This window comes from Astatotilapia calliptera, chromosome 2 (assembly GCF_900246225.1).
Source record: "Astatotilapia calliptera chromosome 2, fAstCal1.2, whole genome shotgun sequence".
Classification (NCBI taxonomy): Eukaryota; Metazoa; Chordata; class Actinopteri; order Cichliformes; family Cichlidae; genus Astatotilapia; species Astatotilapia calliptera.
This window is the reverse complement of record NC_039303.1, coordinates 25597110-25620491: the sequence shown is the minus strand read 5'-3', so window position 1 is coordinate 25620491 and position 23382 is coordinate 25597110. Positions and strand designations below refer to the sequence as shown.

The 23382-nt window shown below is 40.5% G+C and overlaps 3 protein-coding genes across 5 annotated transcripts; 2 read left to right on the top strand and 1 right to left on the bottom strand.

The window, feature by feature from the left end:
• The first annotated feature begins 573 nt into the window (after positions 1-573).
• On the top strand, positions 574-5490 carry prelid1a (PRELI domain containing 1a). 3 transcript variants are annotated; one of them, XM_026190217.1, is made up of 6 exons: positions 574-696; positions 1227-1335; positions 2826-3051; positions 3147-3260; positions 3546-3624; positions 4741-5490. In XM_026190217.1, exons 2-6 carry the CDS (start codon positions 1244-1246, stop codon positions 4860-4862), a joined length of 633 nt encoding a protein of 210 aa, XP_026046002.1. In that variant the 5' UTR covers positions 574-696; positions 1227-1243; the 3' UTR covers positions 4863-5490. The 3 variants fall into 3 exon arrangements, with proteins under 3 accessions (XP_026046002.1, XP_026046012.1, XP_026046020.1); XM_026190227.1 differs by lacking the exon at positions 574-696 and adding an exon at positions 858-985; XM_026190235.1 differs by lacking the exon at positions 574-696 and adding an exon at positions 858-1002.
• Positions 5491-5631: 141 nt separating this feature from the next.
• On the bottom strand, positions 5632-10549 carry mxd3 (MAX dimerization protein 3). Its single transcript, XM_026190248.1, has 6 exons — positions 9463-10549; positions 8688-8787; positions 8487-8516; positions 8246-8360; positions 7570-7735; positions 5632-7407 (listed from the first exon to the last, which is right to left on the bottom strand). The coding sequence occupies exons 1-6, from the start codon at positions 9530-9532 to the stop codon at positions 7295-7297; spliced, it is 594 nt and encodes a 197-aa protein (XP_026046033.1). The 5' UTR covers positions 9533-10549; the 3' UTR covers positions 5632-7294.
• Positions 10550-10753: 204 nt separating this feature from the next.
• Positions 10754-23229, top strand: fam193b (family with sequence similarity 193 member B). Its single transcript, XM_026190119.1, has 10 exons — positions 10754-11037; positions 12958-13236; positions 15329-15515; positions 18041-18259; positions 18666-19077; positions 19175-19358; positions 19474-19701; positions 21431-22490; positions 22579-22654; positions 22785-23229. Exons 1-10 carry the CDS (start codon positions 10879-10881, stop codon positions 22879-22881), a joined length of 2901 nt encoding a protein of 966 aa, XP_026045904.1. The 5' UTR covers positions 10754-10878; the 3' UTR covers positions 22882-23229.
• The last annotated feature ends 153 nt before the right edge of the window (positions 23230-23382 follow it).

The window sequence follows — 23382 nt, the reverse complement described above, 5'->3', positions numbered from 1 at the left end:
CAAGTCACACGTTTATGAGTCTTTCACATATTTTTTTGTTTATTTTAAAAAAGAAAAAAAAATAAGTGGGTCAAGTGATTCCAGTGAAGCATTTGTATATGGCCTACACATTGTGATTCATTATACAGCAGAGAAAATGCCTATTGCTCTGGCATTACTGGCTCCTGACACCCACATTGCTGTTTTATTCCCTTGTTTGACCTATATCCCTTTTTAGTCCTCTAAATTATTATGAGAGCTGTGAGTGCTATCAGTGCAACCAGCAGAACAGCACTCAGCTTGTATCCATTGCATCACACACCATTACGGTGGACGTGTGGACACTTCTTTTTTAAACAGGAACACATTATTTGGGATTCTGGGATGCATATTTGTTCAGGGAGTCCTAAAGATGCCAGTTCCAGTTGTTGAGAGCTGACAGGGTTACATTAAAATTCCCCCTCACACGTCATTATAAAGTTCAGACAGAAAGTTTTGAGACTCTTCTGTAGTGTCTTGCGCGGTCACCTGCTGCCCTCTAGTGTCCCAAGCAGGCCTTGCACACGCCCCACCTAACCGGATATAGCGTCTCGTTTGACCTTCCTTTTTTGCTCCAGTTACGTTTGACATGATTTTCGGACTTTATCCGCGGTGAAATTCTTCCCGATGGGAGCGTAAAATGCAAATTCTCATTTTGTAAATGGTATCGCCGTGCAGGTAATCGCCTTTTCATCTGAGCTGACCCTAAAAAATGTGTTTATTGAATGTCAGTAGTAGAATTTTCTGGGGTACGCTGTGCCATTCATTCATGTGGCTTGCCTCATGCTAGGCTATGCTAAAGGGGAAGCTAAAGAGTGCGGACGTGATAAAACAGGATAGCAGTGTTTTATCTCACGTTAGGCCTCTCGTTGTTGAAATATGTCACAGTCTGCGGTCTTAATGAGGCTTACATTGTTTGTTGTCAGTCACGCGACGAGACACAGTTGGACACAGCTGGAGTTGTGAGGTAAAAAGGTGTTAAAGGTAACGCTATAGTGTTTACCTTCAGGTGTTTATTGAACTTGACACCTGTTGTTGTAGCTGAAAATACCAATGGCTTGGATTTATTTTGGAACATAAGGGTTGTCATCGCTGAGTTGTTTTATCACATTGACACCGCTATTTACGGCTTCGTCCTGATGTGGCATCTGAAAATTATCTGAACACATCTGGCTAACTATCACTCTGTTTGTTCTGTGTGTTTGCAGGGTAAACCAAGGGAACAATGGTGAAATATTTCTGCTGTGCAGGTCTGCTAAAAAACACCTGGGACCAAGTCTGTGTTGCTTTCTGGCAACGATATCCCAACCCTTACAGGTGAGGTGAGGGGTTTATGTGTGGATACGCATTCGTATCAAACATCTTTCTTATAGCCTGTAATATTTTTTTAATGGACTGTAAACTGCACCCAATAAGGCAACAAAAAGTCACCTTGCAATGTGAAGAGCCTACAATTTTAGAGTCAACGTCCCAAACCCAGCTGATCGCCTCTTTCTGTAAGCACTAGATGACTGTGGGGTGGAAGAACTCCATTTTAACAGGAAGAGACTAACAGGTCCAGACTCCACTGCCATGCTAGTTGGGGGAAGGGAGAAAAAAGGAGACAAAGACACAGGGATGGAATATAGTCTGCATTATCATAGTTTTCCTAATCTTTACGCTTAAATGCCAAGTGTTTTAAGAATGCGACATCATCAGTGTGATTTTTTTTTTTTTTTTTTTTAAACTTCCCCTTCATATGTTTTTGTTTAAGATAAACAAACCGATATAGCGATATAGAAAAAAAAAAGATAAAATTAAAAACACATTTTATGTATCCAAATGTTCAGTAAACACTCCAGTTTAAACATTTTTTTTAGCATAAATATGAGACTGTGTCATGGTGTGATGATCAATGAATTGTGTTTCACTTTAGTTTCTTATGAGACAACTTTTGAGACATTATGTTTTACAAACGCAACGCTCAGAGAAGTCATGTGACTTACAGTCAGGTATATCTCCCAGACTCGGTAAGAGTATTCACCAACACTTCCTCGTGCTTGTTCTGCTGATTCATAGGACGGTTTGTGTATTCCCACGGCATTTTTTCCACTTGGTTCATTTTTGTTTTTATCTAAAGTCTATTTATTTTTATTATTAAGAACATTTTTGTTGTTGTTACTTCAGTGAACAAGATTCTTTTTACATCTCTTTTTAGTTTTACATTACAAGAACAACATGATTAGATTACATTTTAGCATTCACCTACTGAGATGGTTAAGTGGAAGATCCTGGAAAATCATTTTCAGGAAACGCATAGTTTTGACTTTATTTTGCCAATTTTCTGCTGAAGATTGTTCGCATAAAAAATTTAATGGAGATAAAAATAATAATAATAATACTTTAGGGGACCAAGCAGTTTCTAAATAGCTCAGTTTCTTCATCATTCTGCCATTTTTACCAGCCGAACTACCATTCGGGTAATAAAGGGGGAAAAAAATCACCGTAATCAAGTCACAATGAGTGTGAAAGCAAATGTTAGTTGTGCTTTTAATTGAATCATCAGTTTGTCCATTTAATTGAAGCTTAATAGTTCTTGTCAAGCTAAAAATACAGTGTCTACTTTAGTATTTCTGTGTTTGTCACTGTTTCATAGAATGTTTAAATGTAATATATTTCGATTTTGAACTGTTGTGTGGATTAAAAACGGTAAATTCTTATTGAACTGAAGCAAAAATAGAGATTTTTCAGGATCATAAACCTAAATAATCCAGGTTTCACGTCATCATAATCCATCCGTCCTTCTTCTTCTTCTTCTTCTTTCACAGTAACCATGTCTTGACTGAAGATATAATTTTCCGAGAGGTTACCCCAACCAACTGCCTCATTTCCAGGCGTCTTTTGACCAAAACTAGCCGTGCCCCTCGCTGGATGGAGCGCTACCTTCCAAAGCACATGGCCAGCTCGGCGTACATCATCGAGGACTCCATCGTGGACCCTCAGAAAAGGACCATGACCACGCTCACGTGGAACATCAGCCACGCTCGCCTAATGGTACATTGGCGTTTGTGTGCCTTAAGCAGCATTCATCAGCAGTGCACAAAGTGGCACCTTTGGCTCATTTTGCTTTTGTTTTTTCTCGCTGACAGTCTGTAGAAGAGCGGTGTCACTACAGAATTAACCCTGAGAATGGCAGCTGGACCGAGATTAAGAGAGAAGCTTGGGTCTCCTCCAATGTCTACGGGCTCTCTAGAGCTATTCAGGTCAGTGGAGTAAAGCAGAGTGCTGCGCTACATAACAGCTGAGGGAAAGTAGCCGGGGGTGACCGAGAGTAACACTCGCCCACCTTGCATTTGTTCTGTATTTAGAAACATAATACAGTGTTAAGATGCAACAGCTGAGCAGCTGAAGCTGTCGGCCAGGACCTGAAGTAGTAAATGACTTATGACAGAGAATTACAGTAGTTGTTGACAGCCCATATATGAGGATGTGAGTCATGTGTTGTTATGCCTCATGCATCTTTTATAACTTTGTTTTTCACCTTCCAGGAATTTGGGCTCGCAAGATTCAAGACCGGTGTGACAAAAACCATGAAAGGCTTCGAGTATGTGCTTGCCAAAATGCAAGGTAAATTATTCTTGGTTCTTATTCCCATTTTATTCCTATTGTAAGTTTGTGGCTGATGCTAATATGGGTTTTCCAAATCGGTTCAAACTGCTCAAAAAAATTAAGGGAACACTTGATCGCCTCAGTGTAACACATGAGGATTGGAGCCCAACGTCCTTTAGCAGGATTTGTGCTCACACACCAACACTGTGCTGCTGGAGTGGCATTTCCTGGAGAACACTAGAATTGTGAGCGGCAGGCGACATAGTGCTTCCCAGCATCTCCAGACACCTTTATGCTTGTCACATGGACTCCGTGTCAGTTTGCGTCCTTTGAAGAGAATTGGCACTATCGGAGGCTGTATAGCATTGTTCTGCTGGCACAGGTCCCACTTAAAGACACTGGGACTTTATGCCATTTTCATGGAGTCTGTTTCTGATGGAAGCATCGAGGTTAACACGTGTAGCCCTCTGGAGCTCATTCTTTAGGGCTCTGGCAGCCCTCCACATGTTCCCCCTCACACAGAGTCACATAGTGGGGCTGCTACTGGGGTGGATGGCCCTGGGAGACACAGCAACCCTTCTTGCAATGGCATGTATGGCTGGAATACTGGAGGAACTGAACTACCTGTATATGCTGAATGGATTGCAGCTATTGTATCAGTAGTGACTAGTGACACAAAGAAAACGTAAAGTTAGAGAAAAATCAGTTGGGGGAAAGGTGAGAACAATGGTCTGTGGTCATCGTCTTGCAGAAGTATTCTCTTTTTGATGGTTGCCTTCTCTTTGCCTCCCACTTTACCTGTTGTCGCTTTTATTTATCCCAAAGCAGGTTAAATGGAGTCAGTGGTTGATGCTTCCTAATAGGACAGATGGATATCTCTTAAGTTTAACTGACTCTGTGTTAAACTGTGGTGATCAAGTGTCTCCCTTTTTATTTATTCATTTTTTTCTGAGCAGCATAATATAATAACATCAGTAATTCGTGCATGGAACTGCATATTCTTCTAAAATAAGGTGACTGTTGCTTTTTTCATGAATGTGGAAAACTGATTATAGTAATAATTGGAAGTGTTAGCTGCTTAGGCACGAAAACCTGGATGAATCCAATGAAGAGCTGTGTTTTGTCCCCGTGTAGGTGAAACTCCATCGAGAACTTTAGCGGAGACGGCTACAGAGAGGGCGAGAGAGACGGCGCTGGCTGCTAAAGAGAAAGCCAAAGACCTCGCCTCGCATGCCCAGAAGAAGCAATACGTGTGACAAGCTACACAAATAAAGTGATTCTGCAGCAGAACTCACCGATCCCAGTCATGGTTAGACACCTCTGTGAGGGCGCATCCAACTGAAATGGTGGGTGGACCATAAAAGACCTGAGCTGGGTTAAACAGCCTGTTCCTGCCTCCCTCTACATGCCGCACTATAAATATATTGCCGAGCGTATCTACGCCACATCACCTCAGTATTTACCAGAGATGCAGGTCTTAGACAGGAATGGTTGGTTATTACTGGCGCTGCCATAAAATGATTGAAGCTGTTGTTCGACCTTTGCTCCAGTCGTGCCCATTGTCTTGTTTTTTGTTTGTTTTTTTTAAACTCCGTTCCTTTGAGTATGCCTCGTCTAAAGCAAGTCACGTTGTCTTTAAAGCTCCAGTAGATAAGGTCACACCGAATTTGTGATTAAGGCATTCTCGTTTATGATTGGTTTTATTTAATCTTGCATACAGTTGCTGGTTTAGTTCGCTCTACAACACTTAAATCGCATTACTGCAGCTGATCATCTCCTTGCCTCAAGTTGGACTGAAGAGTTTGGTACAGTTGGTGTCATTGCTCAAGAAGAAACCTCTGAAAACTTGAATTGTGATTGTGCATTTAAAAAAAAAAAAAAAAGGCACAAAAGCTACCTTGAACTGTACATTCATCTAAGCTCTGGTGATGCAACCCATGCAAAAATGTGTCCTTTATCAGCTTGTCAATAAATTGACTTTGTCTTTCTAATCACTTTGCTGTCTGTCAAGTGTATGTCTGTGCGCCAGCCCTGCTCGAGTTAGGGGTGAATGGATTTTTACCTCTAAAATGACTAATAACAAACACAACAGCAAATAAATACAGAAAATATTTATTCATTTAAAAAAAGGAAGCTTACATCAGTAAAAAAATGCTACATAATATTACTGGGTGGAGAGACAGAAAGTAATAAGGCCTCTTGCATATACAAAAGTGAATTGAGGGGGTAGAAAGCACCTTAAGTTATTAAATACTAGGGGTCGACCAGTGTTCAGAGTTTCAAGGCCTTTGAAGATAAACTGTAAATGAGCCGCGCCGGCTCTGATGCAGTCTTCTGTTTGAACACGGCTCATAAATAACAGCCCATCAACACCAATGTTATACAGTAGTGCAGCTGCAAGCTTGGAGCAGCTCCCGGCACCTGCTGCAAAGCTGTGTTTCCATGCTGAAGCGGCAGAAGTTGCAATAAACACTGCGATGTTATGTGTTTCTATGACTACAAGCACGGCGATTTTTCCCAATTACACTGAAAAATCGAACAATGCACCTTTTTTTTTGTTTTTTTACATTGATGCAATTTACTAAAACAAATTAACAGTTTATGTAGCCATAGCTTGCCCAGAGGCATTTCAGCAAAGTGTTAGGTTTATCTAAAAGTTTCAAATATCTGTTATCGGTGTCTTTGAAACTAAAAAAATATAGGTCGACCCCTATTGAATACACAGAAATGAATATGTAATACAGCATTAACTACATAATCATTAAAAGTACAAACTGCCTACCTGACTGGTGAATTTGTTATGTGTATAATTAACAATTTAATTGATAAATGCACAAGTGAAGGTAGGAAAGACTTCTAGGAAACATTAGCAGTGAATAAAACTGCCATTAGGCCTCGGTGAGCAGCTCCCAAGTGCTCCTCTCACAGTTTTAAGTTCTTAAATTGTGAACTAATTCATATTTGGCAATGTTACTGAATTTTCCTGATGTCGATGTGCAAATATGACCTGCTTCTGTTTGCTGCTTTCAAATCTTTTTGAGACAAAACAAGTGCAACATTTGGAAATTATGTGCAATAGAATAAAAAGGAGCAAAGTATATGACTGCACTTAGATATACAATAGGACACAAACACAAAAAACCCCGACATAGCAAGATTAATGTTTAAGTGCATGCTAAACGTGGCATACTGAGATATAAGCTTAGTGCTAGGTAAAAGCTGAATAGCATACTAAACCAGATCTGATTTAAGGCAGAATTCAGTACAGACATTCTGTAGTAAAGAATAAGTTAAAAGTTTAGAATAAAAGCCCTTATCTGAATTTTAAAAGCCCTTAAAAAAATGAATTATTAGAGCTGCATGAATGATACGAAGTTTGACACCTCATGGCTTTGGGGGAAAATAGCATTAATGACTGATGCTAGAACACACACGAGTATGTGTTTGGTGACGACACGGCCCAGTGAATTTTACTGCTATTCAGTGCAAATGGACACTTCTCTTTCATAACCAAAGGTTGGCTTTTAGCTTTTTGTCCGACGTGTGCTGACAAGAGAATGCCAAAAAAATGTTCAGTTGTACAGTAACATCTTCTTCCATTCTCCCCCATCCTTTGTTTTTGGAATGTTTTTCCTCCTCTTCCTGTCCGTCCGGTGACAATAAACCAGTTACCACTCGTGTACTGCCGTCATAGCCAGGCCTTTTCCAGGCTGGAGTAACAGTGGTCCGCGCCGGTGTGCGTAATGCTCAGTCCATCAGAGTCCACAAACACAATGCTCTCCACATCAACCTCAACGTCCTCTGCAACAAACCCGAGCACAGATCCGATCCGTCAGCAGAAATATGGCAAACTTCGCTCGTCACATTAAGCTTGAACTTGCAATTTGCCTTTGAGGAGACAGCCAGCTCCTAATAGGACTGAAATAATTTGAACGTGAAATAAAAAAAACCCGAGGGGCTTACCTCTGTCTGAGTCCGACCTCTCGGAGGACATGGTTGACCCCTGGCTGTCGTTCCTCATCCTCTCCGTGCCCCTCTGCAGCTGCTCCAGCCGAACCCGCAGCTCTTGCTGCTCCCAGCGCAGACGATCCTTCAGCTGCTCTGCACGCTCATCCTGCTCCTGCAGCTTCTGAACGGGAAAAAGGTGCAGGAGCAGAGCAATGAAGAAAGGATAAACAGTACAGGCAAAAGCAAAAATTGAGATTGCTAAAAGCTCTGTAAAATGCACAAAACAAGCCACTTTCTATACACACAGTATTCATATATATTCAGAATATTTAATGTTCTTGACTAATTTAAATGCTTAACTTTAGAAACACCAATTACATGCATGTCTTTGGACTTTGGGAGTAAATCGAACTACCCGCAGAGAGCACATAGACAGAGGGAGAACATGCAAACTGCACACAGAGAGGCTGGATTTAAACACAGGATATTCTTGCTGTGAGGCAGCAGTGCTAACCACCACACCACAGTGTTACCCCACTTCATGATTCAGCATTGTTCTCTGTTTTGTCTTGTGCGGTCTCCCTTTAACACGTATTGTGTCCCTGAGAAAAGCACCACATTTTAAACATGGCTGGGATGACAAGTAAACCAAACTCGAGTCAGATTCAATGCAAATTCAGACATCTCGCACCTTTATGTGAAGCTGGGCTCGTCTCAGCAGGTTCAGAGTGGTGTTCCTCATCGAGTCCGATGACAGTGGGACCTGCTTCTTCAGCTGCTCCAGGCAGTGCCTCAGCTGTGCCCGTCTGCAAAGCACAATGAGAAAGAAGTGAAGCTGCAAATCCACACTTCCCTCTTTTTGGGGTTTTTTTAATCTCTTGATCTGACACACATGAACTTTTACTGTAGCATTACGAAGAAAAGCCCATTACCTGTTTTTCTCCAGCTCATTATGAACAGACCTGCAAACAAAGTAAACAAACAGACAGTTTGGTCAAACATTCACAACAGTGCACTCCTACTCAGCAGCTACTGCGTGAGAGGTATTCAAGGTTGAAAGGGTGCCTTATCAAAACTGAAAGTCAGACCGAGCCACACCCTGTCGTCAGTTATTTGTTATGTAATGCATTCACCTATTGCCACCAGCAGATATCTTCTTGCTCTTCTGCTTGCTTCTCCTGTCGAACTGAGCTGGACTGAGAGGCAAGACGGAAGCATACCCATGTTCTGCCTCTGCGCAGGGAGACGCATCACAGCTGTGTTACACAACAATCGCCGGCAAAATCACAGTGCACACTGGCTGCGACGTTAAAGGTGCCCTCATATTAACATGTGCGAATGCCGGTGGGACAAATCAACTTTTATTACGGCGTAATTAAAGTGTGATATACTATCCGTGCTGTAGGGGAGGTGGGAGAAAAGGAGGCTGAACGCAGTCTACCGTTGTCATCAGCTGGACGTTTTGCTTTTGGCGCCATCATCCACTATCTGTTCGCTTTTATCCAACCAGCCTTACAACCTCACGCGTAAAAAAGGAGTCGGGATAGCGTCTACAGCTAGTAAGCAATGAATAAAAGTTATACTTTATAGGCTTTCCTCATCCCCCCCCTTTCATTCACCGGAGCGAACGCTCAGCGGCGCCCGGATTCATTTTCAAACTGGTCCAGATTGGCGCCTTTGAGTACAAAGATGCGACCGATATGTAGGTCAGAGTCAAATGGCAAAACACCGCCCAAAAATAACCTTGCACCTAGAATCCAGGTTAAATCTTAAACAGCTGCACGGTATGATGTTTCTACGTTATGTGTAGGTGCATACTTGCCGCCGGTTTATTGTGGATTCATCGTTGTTTTAACAATAACCAATCAACTCCCCTCTCTAGGCTGACAGTTGACATAAAGCACTTACCCCGCTCTCTTCTCTCCAGAAACTCGGCAGCCCGAAGAAGCACCTGGATGTTGCACACTTGTCCTTCCATTGTTTTGGTTTTTTTTGCTCAAATGAAACGGCAGCAGGTAAACAAGCTACTGTGGTACAAGCGTCAAGAGCCCGAAGTGGATGAAGCAGTGTCTGAGCTACGTCCTCAATCCACACAACGCTAAACCGGTGGTGCGTTCAGGAGCCCCACGCAAACTCGGAAATTTTCAATAAATTGTGTATAAACATTCCAGGTTATACCGTTCTACGTAATATTTTGACTAAATGCTCTAACCACTCGGATATTATCATTAAACTTATCACGCCACATGCCCCACACTATCTATCGATTCATCCAAATCAATATGCTTTTCTTCTGAAAAGTCTTTTTATTAGGGTCAAAGTTGAACTTCAGAAAAATAATGGTCAGCAGGATAGCGTCAGCGCTTTTTGTTCTGTTCAAATTATTTTTCATATTTCCCTTCATGTTCAACTTGCATTGCTAAGTAGTGGTGTTTTTGTCTGTTTGTTTTTCTAAAAGTCGTTTATGGCAAATTTGCTCATTTAATCCAGGGAATTCTGGGTTTTGGTGGAATCTGTACAATCGTTGTTTGCAACCTAGAATGCGCCATATGTCTAATGTTATGTTAGCATTTATGTAAAATCCTATGCTATGCAAATGATAAACCAAGAAATAATGCTATAATTGTACTCTTTATATATAACAAACAATATCTGTGTTATACCTCCATCAAAATATTTCCGAAAGCACTGAAAGCACCTAACACTGATTGGTCCCTGTCCTTCCATAAAGTTTATTGAAAAAAAAGTCTTTCACACGGCACTATTTTTCTAATTGTGTTTATCGACATTGTCAATGATAACATTTCACAACAAGATGATTGTTTGTGAGGTAGCTCCCGTTACCAAACCAACTCTTACACATTTATTTCAGTTCATATATTTCAGTTTCACTGTCTCCCTCAACGTCTAAAAACAGCTCAAGTCTAAACATTTTATTTCGATAACAAAATGTTTAAGGATAGAAAACACTCAAACGTGTTACAGTTTGCTCAATAAAGACAATAAATAATAAAAAATTCAATAAACATTATATATACCAATGGAAAGTGGGAGGAGACGTTTGCCTAACTAAATATGGCGGCCCCTGGCTTCACCGCGAGAATATGCTTGCAGCCGCATACTCCATGCGGGAGTGAAGCCTCTTTGCCAGCAGTATGTTTAACCTTTGAACTCCTGAGTGTGCGAGTCCTCCGCCATATTGACTGTTGTCTTGACTGGAGGAGATAGAGAACATTTTGAGGTCCGAGAAGAAACGAAAGTGTGCTCTTAAAATCACCGAAACTGGTGCAAACTTGGTCAAAGCGTACTATAAACAAGGTCGTAATGGCAAGGAAGAAAAGCAAGCAGCAAGGGGTCGCCCAGAAGGAGCTTGTGCCTGGACAGCAGACCGCTCCGAAGAGCCCCGTCTCTCCCGGCGATGCAGCTGGCGGTGGCGGCGGAGATGCTGGGCTGGATAGGCTTCCCACTACCAAGGCGAACCAGGTAGCTAGCTGCGAGCCAAACGCTGCCTTTAAAATAGGCTAGCTAGCCTAGCTAGCACTACTCAGCTAATCCAAGCATCCTCCATTGTGCTTCTATTCTATCAGCTCAATCATGGAGAGGTGCAATTATATGCACCCGCTTCTTGGTGGGAAGCTATTTTAGTTGTAATTTAGCAGCGATGTATGTATACCTTTATGTCGTGTGAATTGTAATTAAATAAATATTAAGCTCAACTTACCGAGTAGAATAGTTCCCACCAGACGCATTTTTAGGCACTGTGATCACCATTGCAGCCAGTCCCTTATACCGGACAGGTGACATTGTACCTCGGGCAGGGTCGTCCCATTTCCATCGCTTACAAGACTTCATCCGCCCAGCTAACGTTAGCCAAGCTATCATCTTCAGCTAGCGTGCTGCAAACGTGCTTGCTGCCTGCACTTGATCCCCTCCACAGGACCTACTCAGCCAGCAGAGGCTAACCAGCTACTAGCTAATCAACCAGTTAATTAGCTTAAAAACTTGAAACATAACGGGTTATCAATTAGGGGAGCTGTCAGACTAGTTCCTATTAGTTTTTTGTCGTACCAGAATCAAGTATCAATCTGTAACAGGAGCTAATGTAAAAAAGTTTCAGTATAAGCAGTTAACTTGTGAGCTAATGATGCTTAGCTGAATCAGAAGTGTCTTTGATGTTGAGGGTAACCGCTTAAAATAAATAAATAAAATTTATCCATCTGCAGGCTGGAAAACTGTCTTATTAACAACCAGCTGATATTACACCTGGCCTGAGCTTTATAACCTGCAACCTGTCCGCTGCAGCTGGGACCTGTTAATTACATTTTTATAACGCAAACTTAAGCCCCTAAACGGATCGATCAGCTTTTTTCCATAGAGCTTTTTAGTACTGTACCAAAAATAATCGAACTAAGTCCTAGCATAACAGTGAATGTTCATTTTTATGTAAACTGTTATGGAGAAGCTCTATTCATGATTTCTTAAGGTACCACACTATATAGGATATAGCCAACTGTACCTTCAAACTGGCAACACAGCACTTCTACAGTCATATAAGCACATGTTTTGATGTCTCTTGAAAGTTGCTTAGCTCTGGCTTATATTTCTAATATGTTTGTAATCTGGTATTCTAGATGTTTGTCCCTTTTGCAAAAGACATATTATTCCAATTGATCTTTAGTTTTTTCTCACCTGCTTTTTCCTGTTAAGGAGAACTTTTCCCTCATCTAAATCAAAGTCTAGGGACTGTGGGTGCAAGAGTATTGAATGAAATATCCCCCTACTGTGACGGTGAGAGAATGGTTGTGAATGTTATACACAAGGGTTAAAGATAGGTAATCCACCCTCATTGAACATTTAAACATTTATCTAGAAAAATCACCAAAACACCAAAGTTTCTTGACATTGATCGTTAAGGATGCAGTTTAATTTTGAGCTGACTGTGAATGTGTTTTGAATCGTTTCCCCCTAAACCATGAATTACAAGCATAATCAGTTTGCTTTTCAGGCTTTGATCTAGGGCACAAACCTTGATTGATTAAGCGTGGAGCATTGCAGAGAGTGAATCTACTACATAATTTTACTATGTGTTAAAGTTAACATGATGGTTAAATTACATTTATTTGTTATTGTTATTTTTATTTGTTTTTGTGGTGTTACTTTTTGCTTTTTGTTTGTTTTGTTTTTTCTTATGATGGTTCTGTCACACAATGCTTGCAAAAGGTCCAGCGAGGAAATAATTTGATCTTTGTCATTGCTTTTTAGCACTTTGGTATGTATTGCGTGCACAGTATTATGAGCTTAATTAATATATGTTTTAGTCTGTGATATCTGTTGCGATTATATGCATCAATCAGTCAACACATCTTATATATGGAACGCTTTCTTCTCTCTTTTTCTGCCTAGCCTATGCACACCTGCTGTCTCCTGTGCCATCGTGAATTTAAGGACTGGGGAGCGAGTTCTGTGAACGGGCTTCCCGGGGGCCATGGAACGAAGCTGGCCAACGCTGTGCCTGCGCTCTCCCAAGCTTTATTGCGGGAGGCGCCAGGGCGTAAGCTCGCTGATGCTGTGCCCTCACTATCTCAGTCCCTGCTGGGAGAGGTGCCTCTGTGGATCTGTCAGAGCTGCTGCAGGAGTGTAGAAGAGGAGGAGAAGCGGAGCACACAGGAGCAGCCAACACCGGTAAATAAAACAGGACTGATCTGGGTCACATGTCTGAGTACTTTTCAAAGCCTCTGTTTACTAATGTTTAGTTAAACTATGTTTCTTTATCCTACTGAGGTTACCTCATTATTAGTCATCAACACTGTTTCTGCAAAATAAATCTCTCTAAATCTCACCTTTGCTGTTAGGGCTGTCAAAAGGTGCCAGAGGTCACTTATTTGTTCAAAAGAGCCACACAGGTTGGAACTATTTAAATATTACATCATGACCACAAGAGGGCAAACCAATACCACAAATAAACCTGTTACTAAAGATCTAAATACCTACAACTGACAAAATAAGCAAGTATAATTATTAGATTAAGTTTTACTGAATGAACCTTTGAGGTTCTGAGAGAGCTCTGCTTTCAGTAACATGGAACAACAAGGATCTTTTCCTCAGAATGAGTTGTGAAGATAATAAAACCATTAGGAAACTATGACGTGAAGCTTTTATCTCTGGATTATTTGTTAATCAGTCAGGACAGTTAAGGTTCCACAGTCTTGGTCTTCTACAGACCAAAATCCCAAGTATTCCCAAATGGGACACCAAGTGTTAAATCGATCTTTCTGACTTGCGTTTGGTTGTCACCTTTATGGCATCCTTACTGTTGATCTGTTCCAAAACAAAACAGACCTAACCTAACTTGCCTGCTGTTACTGTTAACAGTTTTGTACACATATAAAACAGTCTGAAACTCCAGGTAGAACTAAACAACCTTTAACAAGTAAAAAAAAAAAAAAAAACAAGAAATTTTTATGGCTTGAGACCATTTAGCTGATATCCACCCACTTATATTCCCTCATTATGTAGGCTAAACCAGTCACTTTTATCCTTTCTTGCACCTGCAGCAGTGTGAAGCACGCATCTACACCACACAGCTGTTCCAGCTTTGTCAACCAATATGCAGTTTTGCAGGTGGATTATGCTCCGTTAACCCTGCAGCAGCAGTTGGTCTAACAACTTCTTTGCTGGAAACCCAGCTTTGCACTCTGCAGTTCAGGAGACAGATACTAAGGGTGCTCCCCCCCCCCCCCCCCATTCATATTTAAAAAATTTTTGTTCATATCTGCTAGATATATAAATTGTGATTAGAATTTTACGTACACTCATCATGGGCATGAGGTGTAAATCTAAAATTGTCTGTTTTAGATTTTCATTGAGTTCTTTGGACTTTCCCATTGTTCTGAGTTTTGTTGAACAAATCCTTCTTATTCTGACAAAGGTAAAGTTGTAGTCAACTGTGATTAGTGATTACTAACGAGAAATTAATAAGCCATGGCCTTGTCAAGCTAAAACACATTGTAGAAGCTTCAGCATTCACTCCTTAAAAGATTTAAGTGACTGTATGTATAATTTGACCATGTGTGGATTAGAGAAAATTTCAAAATAAATTAAAGCTGTGCACGAAGTTATTGTTTATGCACCCAATTACATCCTGGCAAAAGAACAGTTCAAATAAGTCATTAAAAACCCCAGAATTACCATGTAATTCATGTCTAGGATGAGTTTATATGAACCTCTAACCATAACTGTGATCAGAAAGGCACTTTGAGAGCACAAGGTCTACCAAGGTCAATGATTCTTCTGGTGTTTTTTTCCTAATGTGACAGAAACAAGCCTGCAATGAAGGAAAGTAATTGTCTGCTTTGGTTTTTCTGTAATCTCTGCTGCATATGTAAGACAGAAGCAGCCAATAAGCTTTCTTTGTTAGTTATTTTTGTAAATAATTTACATGGAAAGCATTTTTTTAAACTTAATATATCACAATACTTCAGCTGGACTGCTGATGAGTGTCGTGGTCATGACGTTTTGCTGACATGTGGGTTAAATGTTAAAAGTTTCAAAATGAGAACAGCAGGCAGAGTTGCAAAAAAGTGACTTATGGTGACTTAAAGCATTCTTTAATATGTGTTTTTTTTTTCTTAAGTATTAAAGCAAACCACGCAAGTAAAATGATTTTCATTGCTTATCTGCAAGTTAGTTGCAGCTGCTACCAAACTGCAAGACACTGTTTGCAGCCACATGATTTATACTGGGGTGTTTTCTTTTTGTTTGTTTATTTATTTAGGTACCGTTGTCACACTCTTCCTCCTGTAAGTCCCAGAGCTGTGGGAACGGTTACCCAGAGCAAAGTACTGTGGACTGGGACCCGAGTTCTTTCCTGTCGGCTCACAAACTGTCGGGTCTCTGGAACTCTGCCCACACCAACGGAGGGGAACACTGCAACCACAGCACTTCTTCACACTCACAACAAGGTCTGTCGTCACAGAGTAAAAGAAAAGCATGCAGCGACTGACAATAAACGCTGAAAACATCACCATCCTGAATTTCAGGCTGTGTTGCAAGCTTCAGTTTTGGCAAATGGACAGAATTTTGGTTAGATTTAGTTCCTTGGCTGTTTTAGCAGTACTGTGTGTGAGGTTCATTTTAGGTCACTTTGTTCAGCTGTTAATCGAAATGATCATAGAAGAACTTAAATGCACGATGTAAAAGATTACACTCATTAAAAGTCAGCATTATAGGACGTGCAGTAATGTTTTAATGTTAAAAAATGTAAAGACTGTGAAATTGTTTTTAAAATACAGTTGCCTGTGAAGGTCATCATTTATACAATGTTGAGAAGGAAATCATGGGTACTATTTAGTTTGTGTAACAACAAGAGAGAGGAAAGATGTACGGAATGAAAACAGGGTTATACAGCTCGATGGCTCAGCAGTAGGAAAGACTGATGGTGGGATTAACAACAGCTAAAGCAAAGTAAATGAATAGAAAGTTATAAATACGTTTGTAAAAAAAGCAGTTGGAAGACACACTTCATCGATACATGTGCAGGTATTCAGGCCACATGTCAGAGGAATGGCTCATTCTTAGGGATTTCATCTATTATGTGCAAAGTATATAGTTTTCTTTTTAAGGAATTACTTACATCTTTTGGTTGTAATATTATAGTAATGTTATATCAGCATCAGTCACAAATCCAAAGTGAAAGAGTTATGCTGGCAAAACTCGAGTTCAGTTTAATCATATTGATTAGTCAGAAAGAAGCATTTATTATTAGACCTCACAGTCCAAAACTCAAGTGTTAATCCTGGAACATGTCGTCATGGGTTAATGCATCATCGCGCATCAGCGAAACATGACAGGTAGACCACGCTGCTTGGCTCCCATAACATTTTTTATTTTGCTTTTAATGGAAAGCAAACATCCATCATAGCTCATTTTTACTTCATTTCATTAGCACTTACACACTTGCAAGCACCTTGCCTGTTTTATTTCAAAGTAGAAATATGCATTGTATAGCATTTTAACTCAAGTGTATAAACAGAATGAAACACAAGTTATTAATCAGGCTTTATACAGTTTTTACATTTCTGTTCCCGAGAAGAATGCAAAATATTTAGTTAGGAAATATTGCATTTATATTTTTACACAAAAAAATCCCCAAATCTGAATATAAGAAATCAAGAGAGGAAGGTGCATGGCGATTTTTGATTGGATAAATCTTACTTAATTGTAAGAAACTGTTTAATGATACTAATTTTCAAACACAGTACAAGTGTGTTAACTAAATTGTTTAAACAGCAGGATAAATAAAAGAGTTTCATACTGTGAACTGGGTTTATGATGATTAGCAGGAACAAATATTTCATTCATTTCAGTTTATTTATTTATTTATTTTTAATTCCTTAGTAAGGGCAAGACTTCAGAATAACAGACAGAAACTCCACAATTCCCCATTGCGCAAGAGCTTGGTGAAGTGTAACGTCACAGTAATGCAACAGTGAACAGCGCTGAACAGCAAGTTTCTCATGTATAACCATGTATAAAAATCCAAGGAGGCACGTGCAGAGACTTGTGCACGTGACACAAGCCACAGACTTTAATGTTTATTCAGTTATATTGACATTAACAAACTTTGAGAGTCAGCCTCGCTTCCGAACTGGATTAATCCTCAATTTTAAAGTTCTAACGCTGCGAGTTATGCACAATTCACAGGAAGTCTCATTAACTGTTTTTAAAGTTCCCATTTCACATGATGAATGATGCATTCAGTGGGAATGGATCATTAGGCTGTGATTTATTACTTAGACCTGACAAACAACTAAGATGACTTTGTTTTTGTCTGATTTCTCACTTTTCTTTGCTCCCTTCAAAACCCTTTCCCTGCTGCGTAAATGTGATTGAATTTCTAGTTAAATATTTGGATGGTTCATGGCACCAAATGGCATTTAAAGAGGAGTAAGTGAAAGACTAGTTAAATGATCCATGCCCTTTGTGAAGGCGGCTGTTTCCTTCTAAAATAGACTGGTATGTTTTTCTTAAATTAATTAAGAAAGAATGAAGCTGTAGGTGTTTAGCTGTGAAATACACTACCCGCATCCTAATTGGCATCCCAATTATATTTCGCTGTATATAGCAAAAAATGTTTAGGCAGGCATTATGTTACGCGGATTTGTAACTTCTCCTGGCAAGTGTGTGTGATTACCAGTAATAGGTGCAGTCAGTTTTGCACAGCAGAAATAAGCATGTTAAATAAATTATTAAAATTTAGTGCTGTCTTGATGTTATTTTAGCTAGCAGAAAGGGATTTATGCTTCGGGACTGAAAATGTTTTACATAGCTGTTTTCCTTTTTAATGTCAAAACATGTCTCCAAAGAAAAGAGAGTTATTTTTTTAAAACACAAACTGCTCATAGGCGGTAAATTCATATTTACCCATGGTGAAAGTTAAAAGCACTGTTCCCCTTTATTTGTAACGGTCTTTTTTAAATGTCTGCAGGTATAACAGGAGTTTCAACCTGTCATGAGAAAAGAGGACTTAATGAAGCGCCAGGGAAATCGGCTAAAACGTCAGGGAACAAAGTATGTCCCTACAGTCACCCATCAGCCCAGAATTCCAGTGGATCCTCTGCTGGGAACGCACTCTCTACCTCAGCAGACCTTTGTAAGACCACTCCCAAGCACTTCAAGACCATGTGCCGTCGACCAACGCCACCAGGTAATTTTATTCTTCAATGAGTTCAGGAGCTTTTATTAAAGCCAGCAAAGAAGAAAACTCAAGTTTCAAATCAAAATGTGCAGCATTAAAGTTAAGAGTGTATAATAGGCGAATGATTTAGGTTTAACAAGATATTTTTATTTTAATTGTTTCTTTATTTTTGTCCTTTAATAGAAACACCTAATTATATATTACTGTAGAAAACACAGTAACTGTTCTTTCAGACTTTGCAAGCCTGTAGTTGTATTTTGCTCTGAGCTCATCTTTGAAGTGAACTTTAATAGGATACTTTAGCTTACAGTCAAAAGATTAGTGGACCTGAAAATTAACTGATGTACTTTAGAAAGAGATGATTCTGTATGTGTGACCTGTGACTCATTCATATTCATGGTTTGTTATTGTCCAGGTGAAGCCTTCCACCCCAGTGACCACCATCAACATACAGACTTATCGGTACCCCCCAACAGTCCCACCGGCCTGTCTTCCCAGCATTCCTCTCTCCTACCCGCAAAGCCGAACTCTGGGCAGCACGGCCACGTGACCTCCTCCTGTGGCACTGGCGTCGCAGCGCACGCGCCATTCTCCCCTCTGGTACCAAACCTCCACGGCCCCGCAGCCAAAATCAATTCTCTGAGCCCAGATAGCCCAACATCTGTCCATAAACCCAGCCCGTGCAAAAACTCCCACATTCCCGCTGTGAACGCACAACACAGCAAACTGGGCACGTCTGTCGTGGGTTGTAACCACTCCTGTAATGGGCACAATCCGGGAACAGTAGCCACCTCCAATGTAGGTCATGTAACACCTGGGGCATGCAGGTGAGTTTTAATAATCAGCCTTGTTTTTTGTCACTTATTTAGCTGTGTTTATTCAGAGAACAATTATATCCTAAGGGTTTATCATTCTTTTTTGTAGGGATCAAGCATGTAAGGGGCACAAGGTGACTAATGGGACGTTATGCCACCCTTCGTCTGAGCTGGAGGAGGGTGAGGATGAAGACAGCAGCTCTGAGAGGAGCTCCTGCGCCTCTTCTTCCACAAATCAGAAAGACGGGAAGTACTGCGACTGCTGCTACTGCGAGTTCTTTGGACACAATGCGGTACGGTTTGATCGACCACTTTAAAAGTTTTACTAACAAAGAGGTATGCTTTTTCATTCATCAAATGTGACTCTGTGAGAAGAGCTCAGTATTGTGAAATATTATTTGCTCACAGCCTCCAGCTGCACCGACCAGCCGAAACTACGCCGAGATCCGAGAGAAGCTTCGCTCACGACTGACACGGCGTAAAGAGGAGCAGCGCCAAGATTCAGAACTGACAGTGGCTGGTGCCATCGACAACCGGGACGTAGACGAGCTGCTAGACTTTATAAACAGTTCTGAGCCCAAACCTGTCAACAGTGCCAAGGCTGCCAAAAGGGCTCGACACAAACAAAAGAAAAAGGTGTGGTAATTTTATTGAATGTGTGTTGTTTTCTGTTTTTCAGTTATAGTTCAGTCATGTTTATTTACGTCTAAAGCTGAGATTATTTGGCGAACTTTAATATTTAACATGGAATCTATTAGACCCATGTCAATAACATTTCCTCTTATTGAATAGGAAAGGTTAACTAGACACTAGCAGTTCAATAATAGACTTCAGATGAGATTTCAGTGCAAACAGCAGGAGAAATCTGCAAACACTTACTCTGGATTAGTTACATGCTAATCCTGTGTAATCTCATGGGTAGGTGGGCCTCATTAATTATATGTGGGAGGAAGAAGTGATGAAAAGCGCATTGCAAAGAAGTAAGTGCAAATTGATGGAGAAGCAAATGATGGAAAATTTCCTCTTAGATAGCATCAAAGACAGTTTGATTTATTGAAAATATTTTAAATTTAGATGAGACACTGCAGCTAAAAATTTTGAAATGACCAGGATCTTTGCATATTCATAAAATGTGGTCTGATCCTTCTCTCAGTCAATAGACAAAATCAGTTTGATTAAACTAAATCCACACAATGTACTTGTTTTGTGGAGCAGGGAATGATGAGGTAGATTTTGGACTGTCCCTTGCTACCAAACTTTCATTATTTCTGGGACATATTAATTGAACATGCACCATCTCAGCAGGGTTCATTTGAGGACTCTGATTTCTTCCAAAAAACTGTCTTCTTTTTCAACCATTCGTTGGTTTATATAAATATGCACAATGTTTCATTGTCTTGTTGTATTGCTTAACCTCTCCTAAATGTCAGAGAATGGTCTGCTTTTCCTCTGTTTGTTGCCCTTACTGTTGATTGAGTAACTCCAGCAAAACTCTAGATATAGTTTTTAGCCTTTTCTAGCATTGTACATTACTGTAATTCTTCCTTTTCCCTCCTAAGGCCCGAACTCTTCCACAGCATGCATTTTTAATTTCTCTTTGATATTTGGGCTGATTGGGACCTGATGAATGTAAAAACAAAGAATTACCAGATTTTTTTAACCTGATTTTTGTTTCTAAGAAAAATGAGAGCCACATATGAGGATATTTGTTTAAAATTTCGATAGAACAGTGGCAGTATAATGTTCTCGTAAGTGGATATCAGGCCCTTGTAGAGCAAAATTGAGTATTTGGGTCTACATAACCCAAAATGTGATGTCCACATATGTGGACGCCAGGTCCTAGGAGGTTAAGGTCTTGTTAAAAGGTCACTGTGGTTGATAACCAGACTTTGTATGCCTTTATTTACCATTAGTGGCACTTGTACAACCCATGCTTACAATCTCCCCTCCTTAATTAGAACCGTTGAGTCTTATCTTTTCAAGAACTCATTAGCACAAAGGTCCATTGACTTTTTTTCAGACTGAACTGAGAATTACTCAGCGTCTTCTATGAAGACATACTGCTTTTTGTGTGGTTAGTTTTGTCAGAATATGTTTTTCTGTTGTTGTGACTTGGGTGAGATAAGACCGCCTCTGAGTAATTAAGTATTCTTGCAACTGTAAGTGACAATATAATAACAGATTACAGATATTTGATTTCAGGCTTGGGTATTTTCTAATACTCAGTCCTTTAGATACATTTTGGTCAGTATCAACAAAGTCCTTTAGGGTATATATTTTAACTTTATGCAAGTGTTCAGTACAGAGTCCTAGTGTCTATGTGGGTACCGTTTTCACTTTCTTACCTGTACCATGTCTGTTGTAGGAAAAAGCTCAGCAGGGCAACACGGGCGCTGCAGGCAGTGACCCCCACTCCAATCCATCTGAGCCTATCGACGAGCCCATCCCTGATGGTTCTGAAGCCAGTCGGTTGCTAGACTGGCCTCAGCTGGAACTTGAACGCGTTAATAGTTTTCTCACAAGTCGGCTAGAAGAGATTAAAAACACCATCAAAGACTCAATCCGGGCATCGTTTAGTATGTACGACCTCAATCTGGATGTCAATGACTTCCCAAAGAAAGCAGCCACGTTGGAGGGAAACCATTTACTGTCCCATCTGAATGGTTCCTCTGACTTGCAGCAGATAGACCTTGACCTCTCTCCTCTTTCGCTGGGAACCTTTAAAAGCCACCTGGACCTGGTTAACGGATGGGAGGACACAAACATTGTCTCATCTTCTAATAGCACCACCAGCACCACCACTGCATCAGGGGTTAGTGCAACTACAAAGGACATCCAGCGGTTGCACAGTACCCCTAGTCTCTCTAAGCTCATAAGAGTTCGCTCACCAGAAAGATGCACTTCCACTGGATCTGACAATTTACCACAGGTGCCAGCTCAAGCGACAGCTAAATCAAAAGAGGACGCCTCTGATCTTAAGAACACAACTGTTGGGAGCAATGGTGCAAAGTCAAAAAAGAATAAAAAGCAGAGACAGGAACAGTCTGCGTCAGAGCAAAATTCCAACAAACCAACCAAAGCCGGCTCTGGTAACGAGGCACAGAAAACCAATGAGTCTAAAGAAACGGCATCTAGTGGCTCAAAGTCTGGAAACAAACAGCCCCAGCTTATCGCAGACCACCAGAAAAATGGGCCTAAGAAATCTGAAGAGGGCAGACCATCCAAATATGCAACAAATGGAGCAAACGGTGGCCCCTTGAGTGCACAAAGGGGGAAAAGCGACCCAGAGACACGAGGAGGCCGGTGTGAGCAGGATTCAGAGAGCAAAACACAACCCGCTATTCCAGCGAATGGACAACAGCAACAGTCCAAGGGGAAAAATAAGAAGAGCAAGAACAAGGGTGAAAAATCCAACAGTGCAATTGGTATGGAAAAGTAACTGTAATTGCATGCTTAATCACTACTGTTTTTTTAAATTATCTTGATGTTCAATTCTTTATGTTTATACTGTAGATGATGTATTTCTCCCTAAAGATGTGGATCCAACAGAAATGGATGAGATCGATCGGGAAGTGGAATATTTCAAACGGTAAGCTCATCACAATAAATGTCCAGATACGTGGAGTTTTTTGGGGGAGGGGGGGGTTTATATATTTTAGCTCAGCTGTTATATTTACATGACCTTTTCCCCTCTCTTGTTTGTCTTTTGTTCCCTGTAGGTTTTGCCTGGATTCTGCAAAGCAAACTCGCCAGAAGGTCGCAGTGAATTGGTCCAACTTTAGCCTCAAAAAGGTTTCTTCCAATGCAGCTCAATAACTTGAACGAGTGCCAGAAAAAAAAACTTCCCACCACAAACTCTTTCGGTAGAGCCCTATTTGGCCCAAGGCCATCTCTCATTCCCAGTTTTCTTCTCTTCCATACTAAGCCAAGGGACCCTGGTTCAAAATCATACTCTCCATTCAGAAGACTGAAACGTGTGGCTAACAAAGCCAGGGATCATACTCAAAGCCAACTCTACCCTCTGCTACTATTTGCAATGTTCACTAAGTAAGAGATGCAAAAGTGGAAAAAAAAAAAGTCTGTTGAATCAACTGCATCCATGTGCTTAAGTATGTAGTATGTAATCAGCAACCGTACATTAAATAAATGTTTTTTTATCACAAATCTGAGACATTTTAACGTCGTTAAACGTCTGAATTCCACTTGATTGAATTTGGTGCTCATCCATTACGTCCTACATTTCTATTTTCCAATCCACTCCACCAGTCGAAATAGACACTAGAGGCCATGTGTCTTATAAACACTCGTACCAGTCTT

Bases quoted from the DNA above. Each gene is read 5' to 3' on its own strand.
- prelid1a (XM_026190217.1), top strand. From the start codon at position 1,244: ATGGTGAAATATTTCTGCTGTGCAGGTCTGCTAAAAAACACCTGGGAC. The intron at 1,336-2,825 runs GTGAGGTGAGGG...CTTCTTTCACAG, and splicing joins CGATATCCCAACCCTTACAG to TAACCATGTCTTGACTGAAG. The intron at 3,052-3,146 runs GTACATTGGCGT...TCTCGCTGACAG, and splicing joins TCAGCCACGCTCGCCTAATG to TCTGTAGAAGAGCGGTGTCA.
- mxd3 (XM_026190248.1), bottom strand. From the start codon at position 9,532: ATGGAAGGACAAGTGTGCAACATCCAGGTGCTTCTTCGGGCTGCCGAG. The intron at 8,788-9,462 runs GTAAGTGCTTTA...CTCCCTGCGCAG, and splicing joins TCTGGAGAGAAGAGAGCGGG to AGGCAGAACATGGGTATGCT. The intron at 7,736-8,245 runs GTGCGAGATGTC...TTTCCCGTTCAG, and splicing joins GAGCCCAGCTTCACATAAAG to AAGCTGCAGGAGCAGGATGA.
- fam193b (XM_026190119.1), top strand. From the start codon at position 10,879: ATGGCAAGGAAGAAAAGCAAGCAGCAAGGGGTCGCCCAGAAGGAGCTT. The intron at 11,038-12,957 runs GTAGCTAGCTGC...TTTTCTGCCTAG, and splicing joins CCACTACCAAGGCGAACCAG to CCTATGCACACCTGCTGTCT. The intron at 13,237-15,328 runs GTAAATAAAACA...TTATTTATTTAG, and splicing joins CACAGGAGCAGCCAACACCG to GTACCGTTGTCACACTCTTC.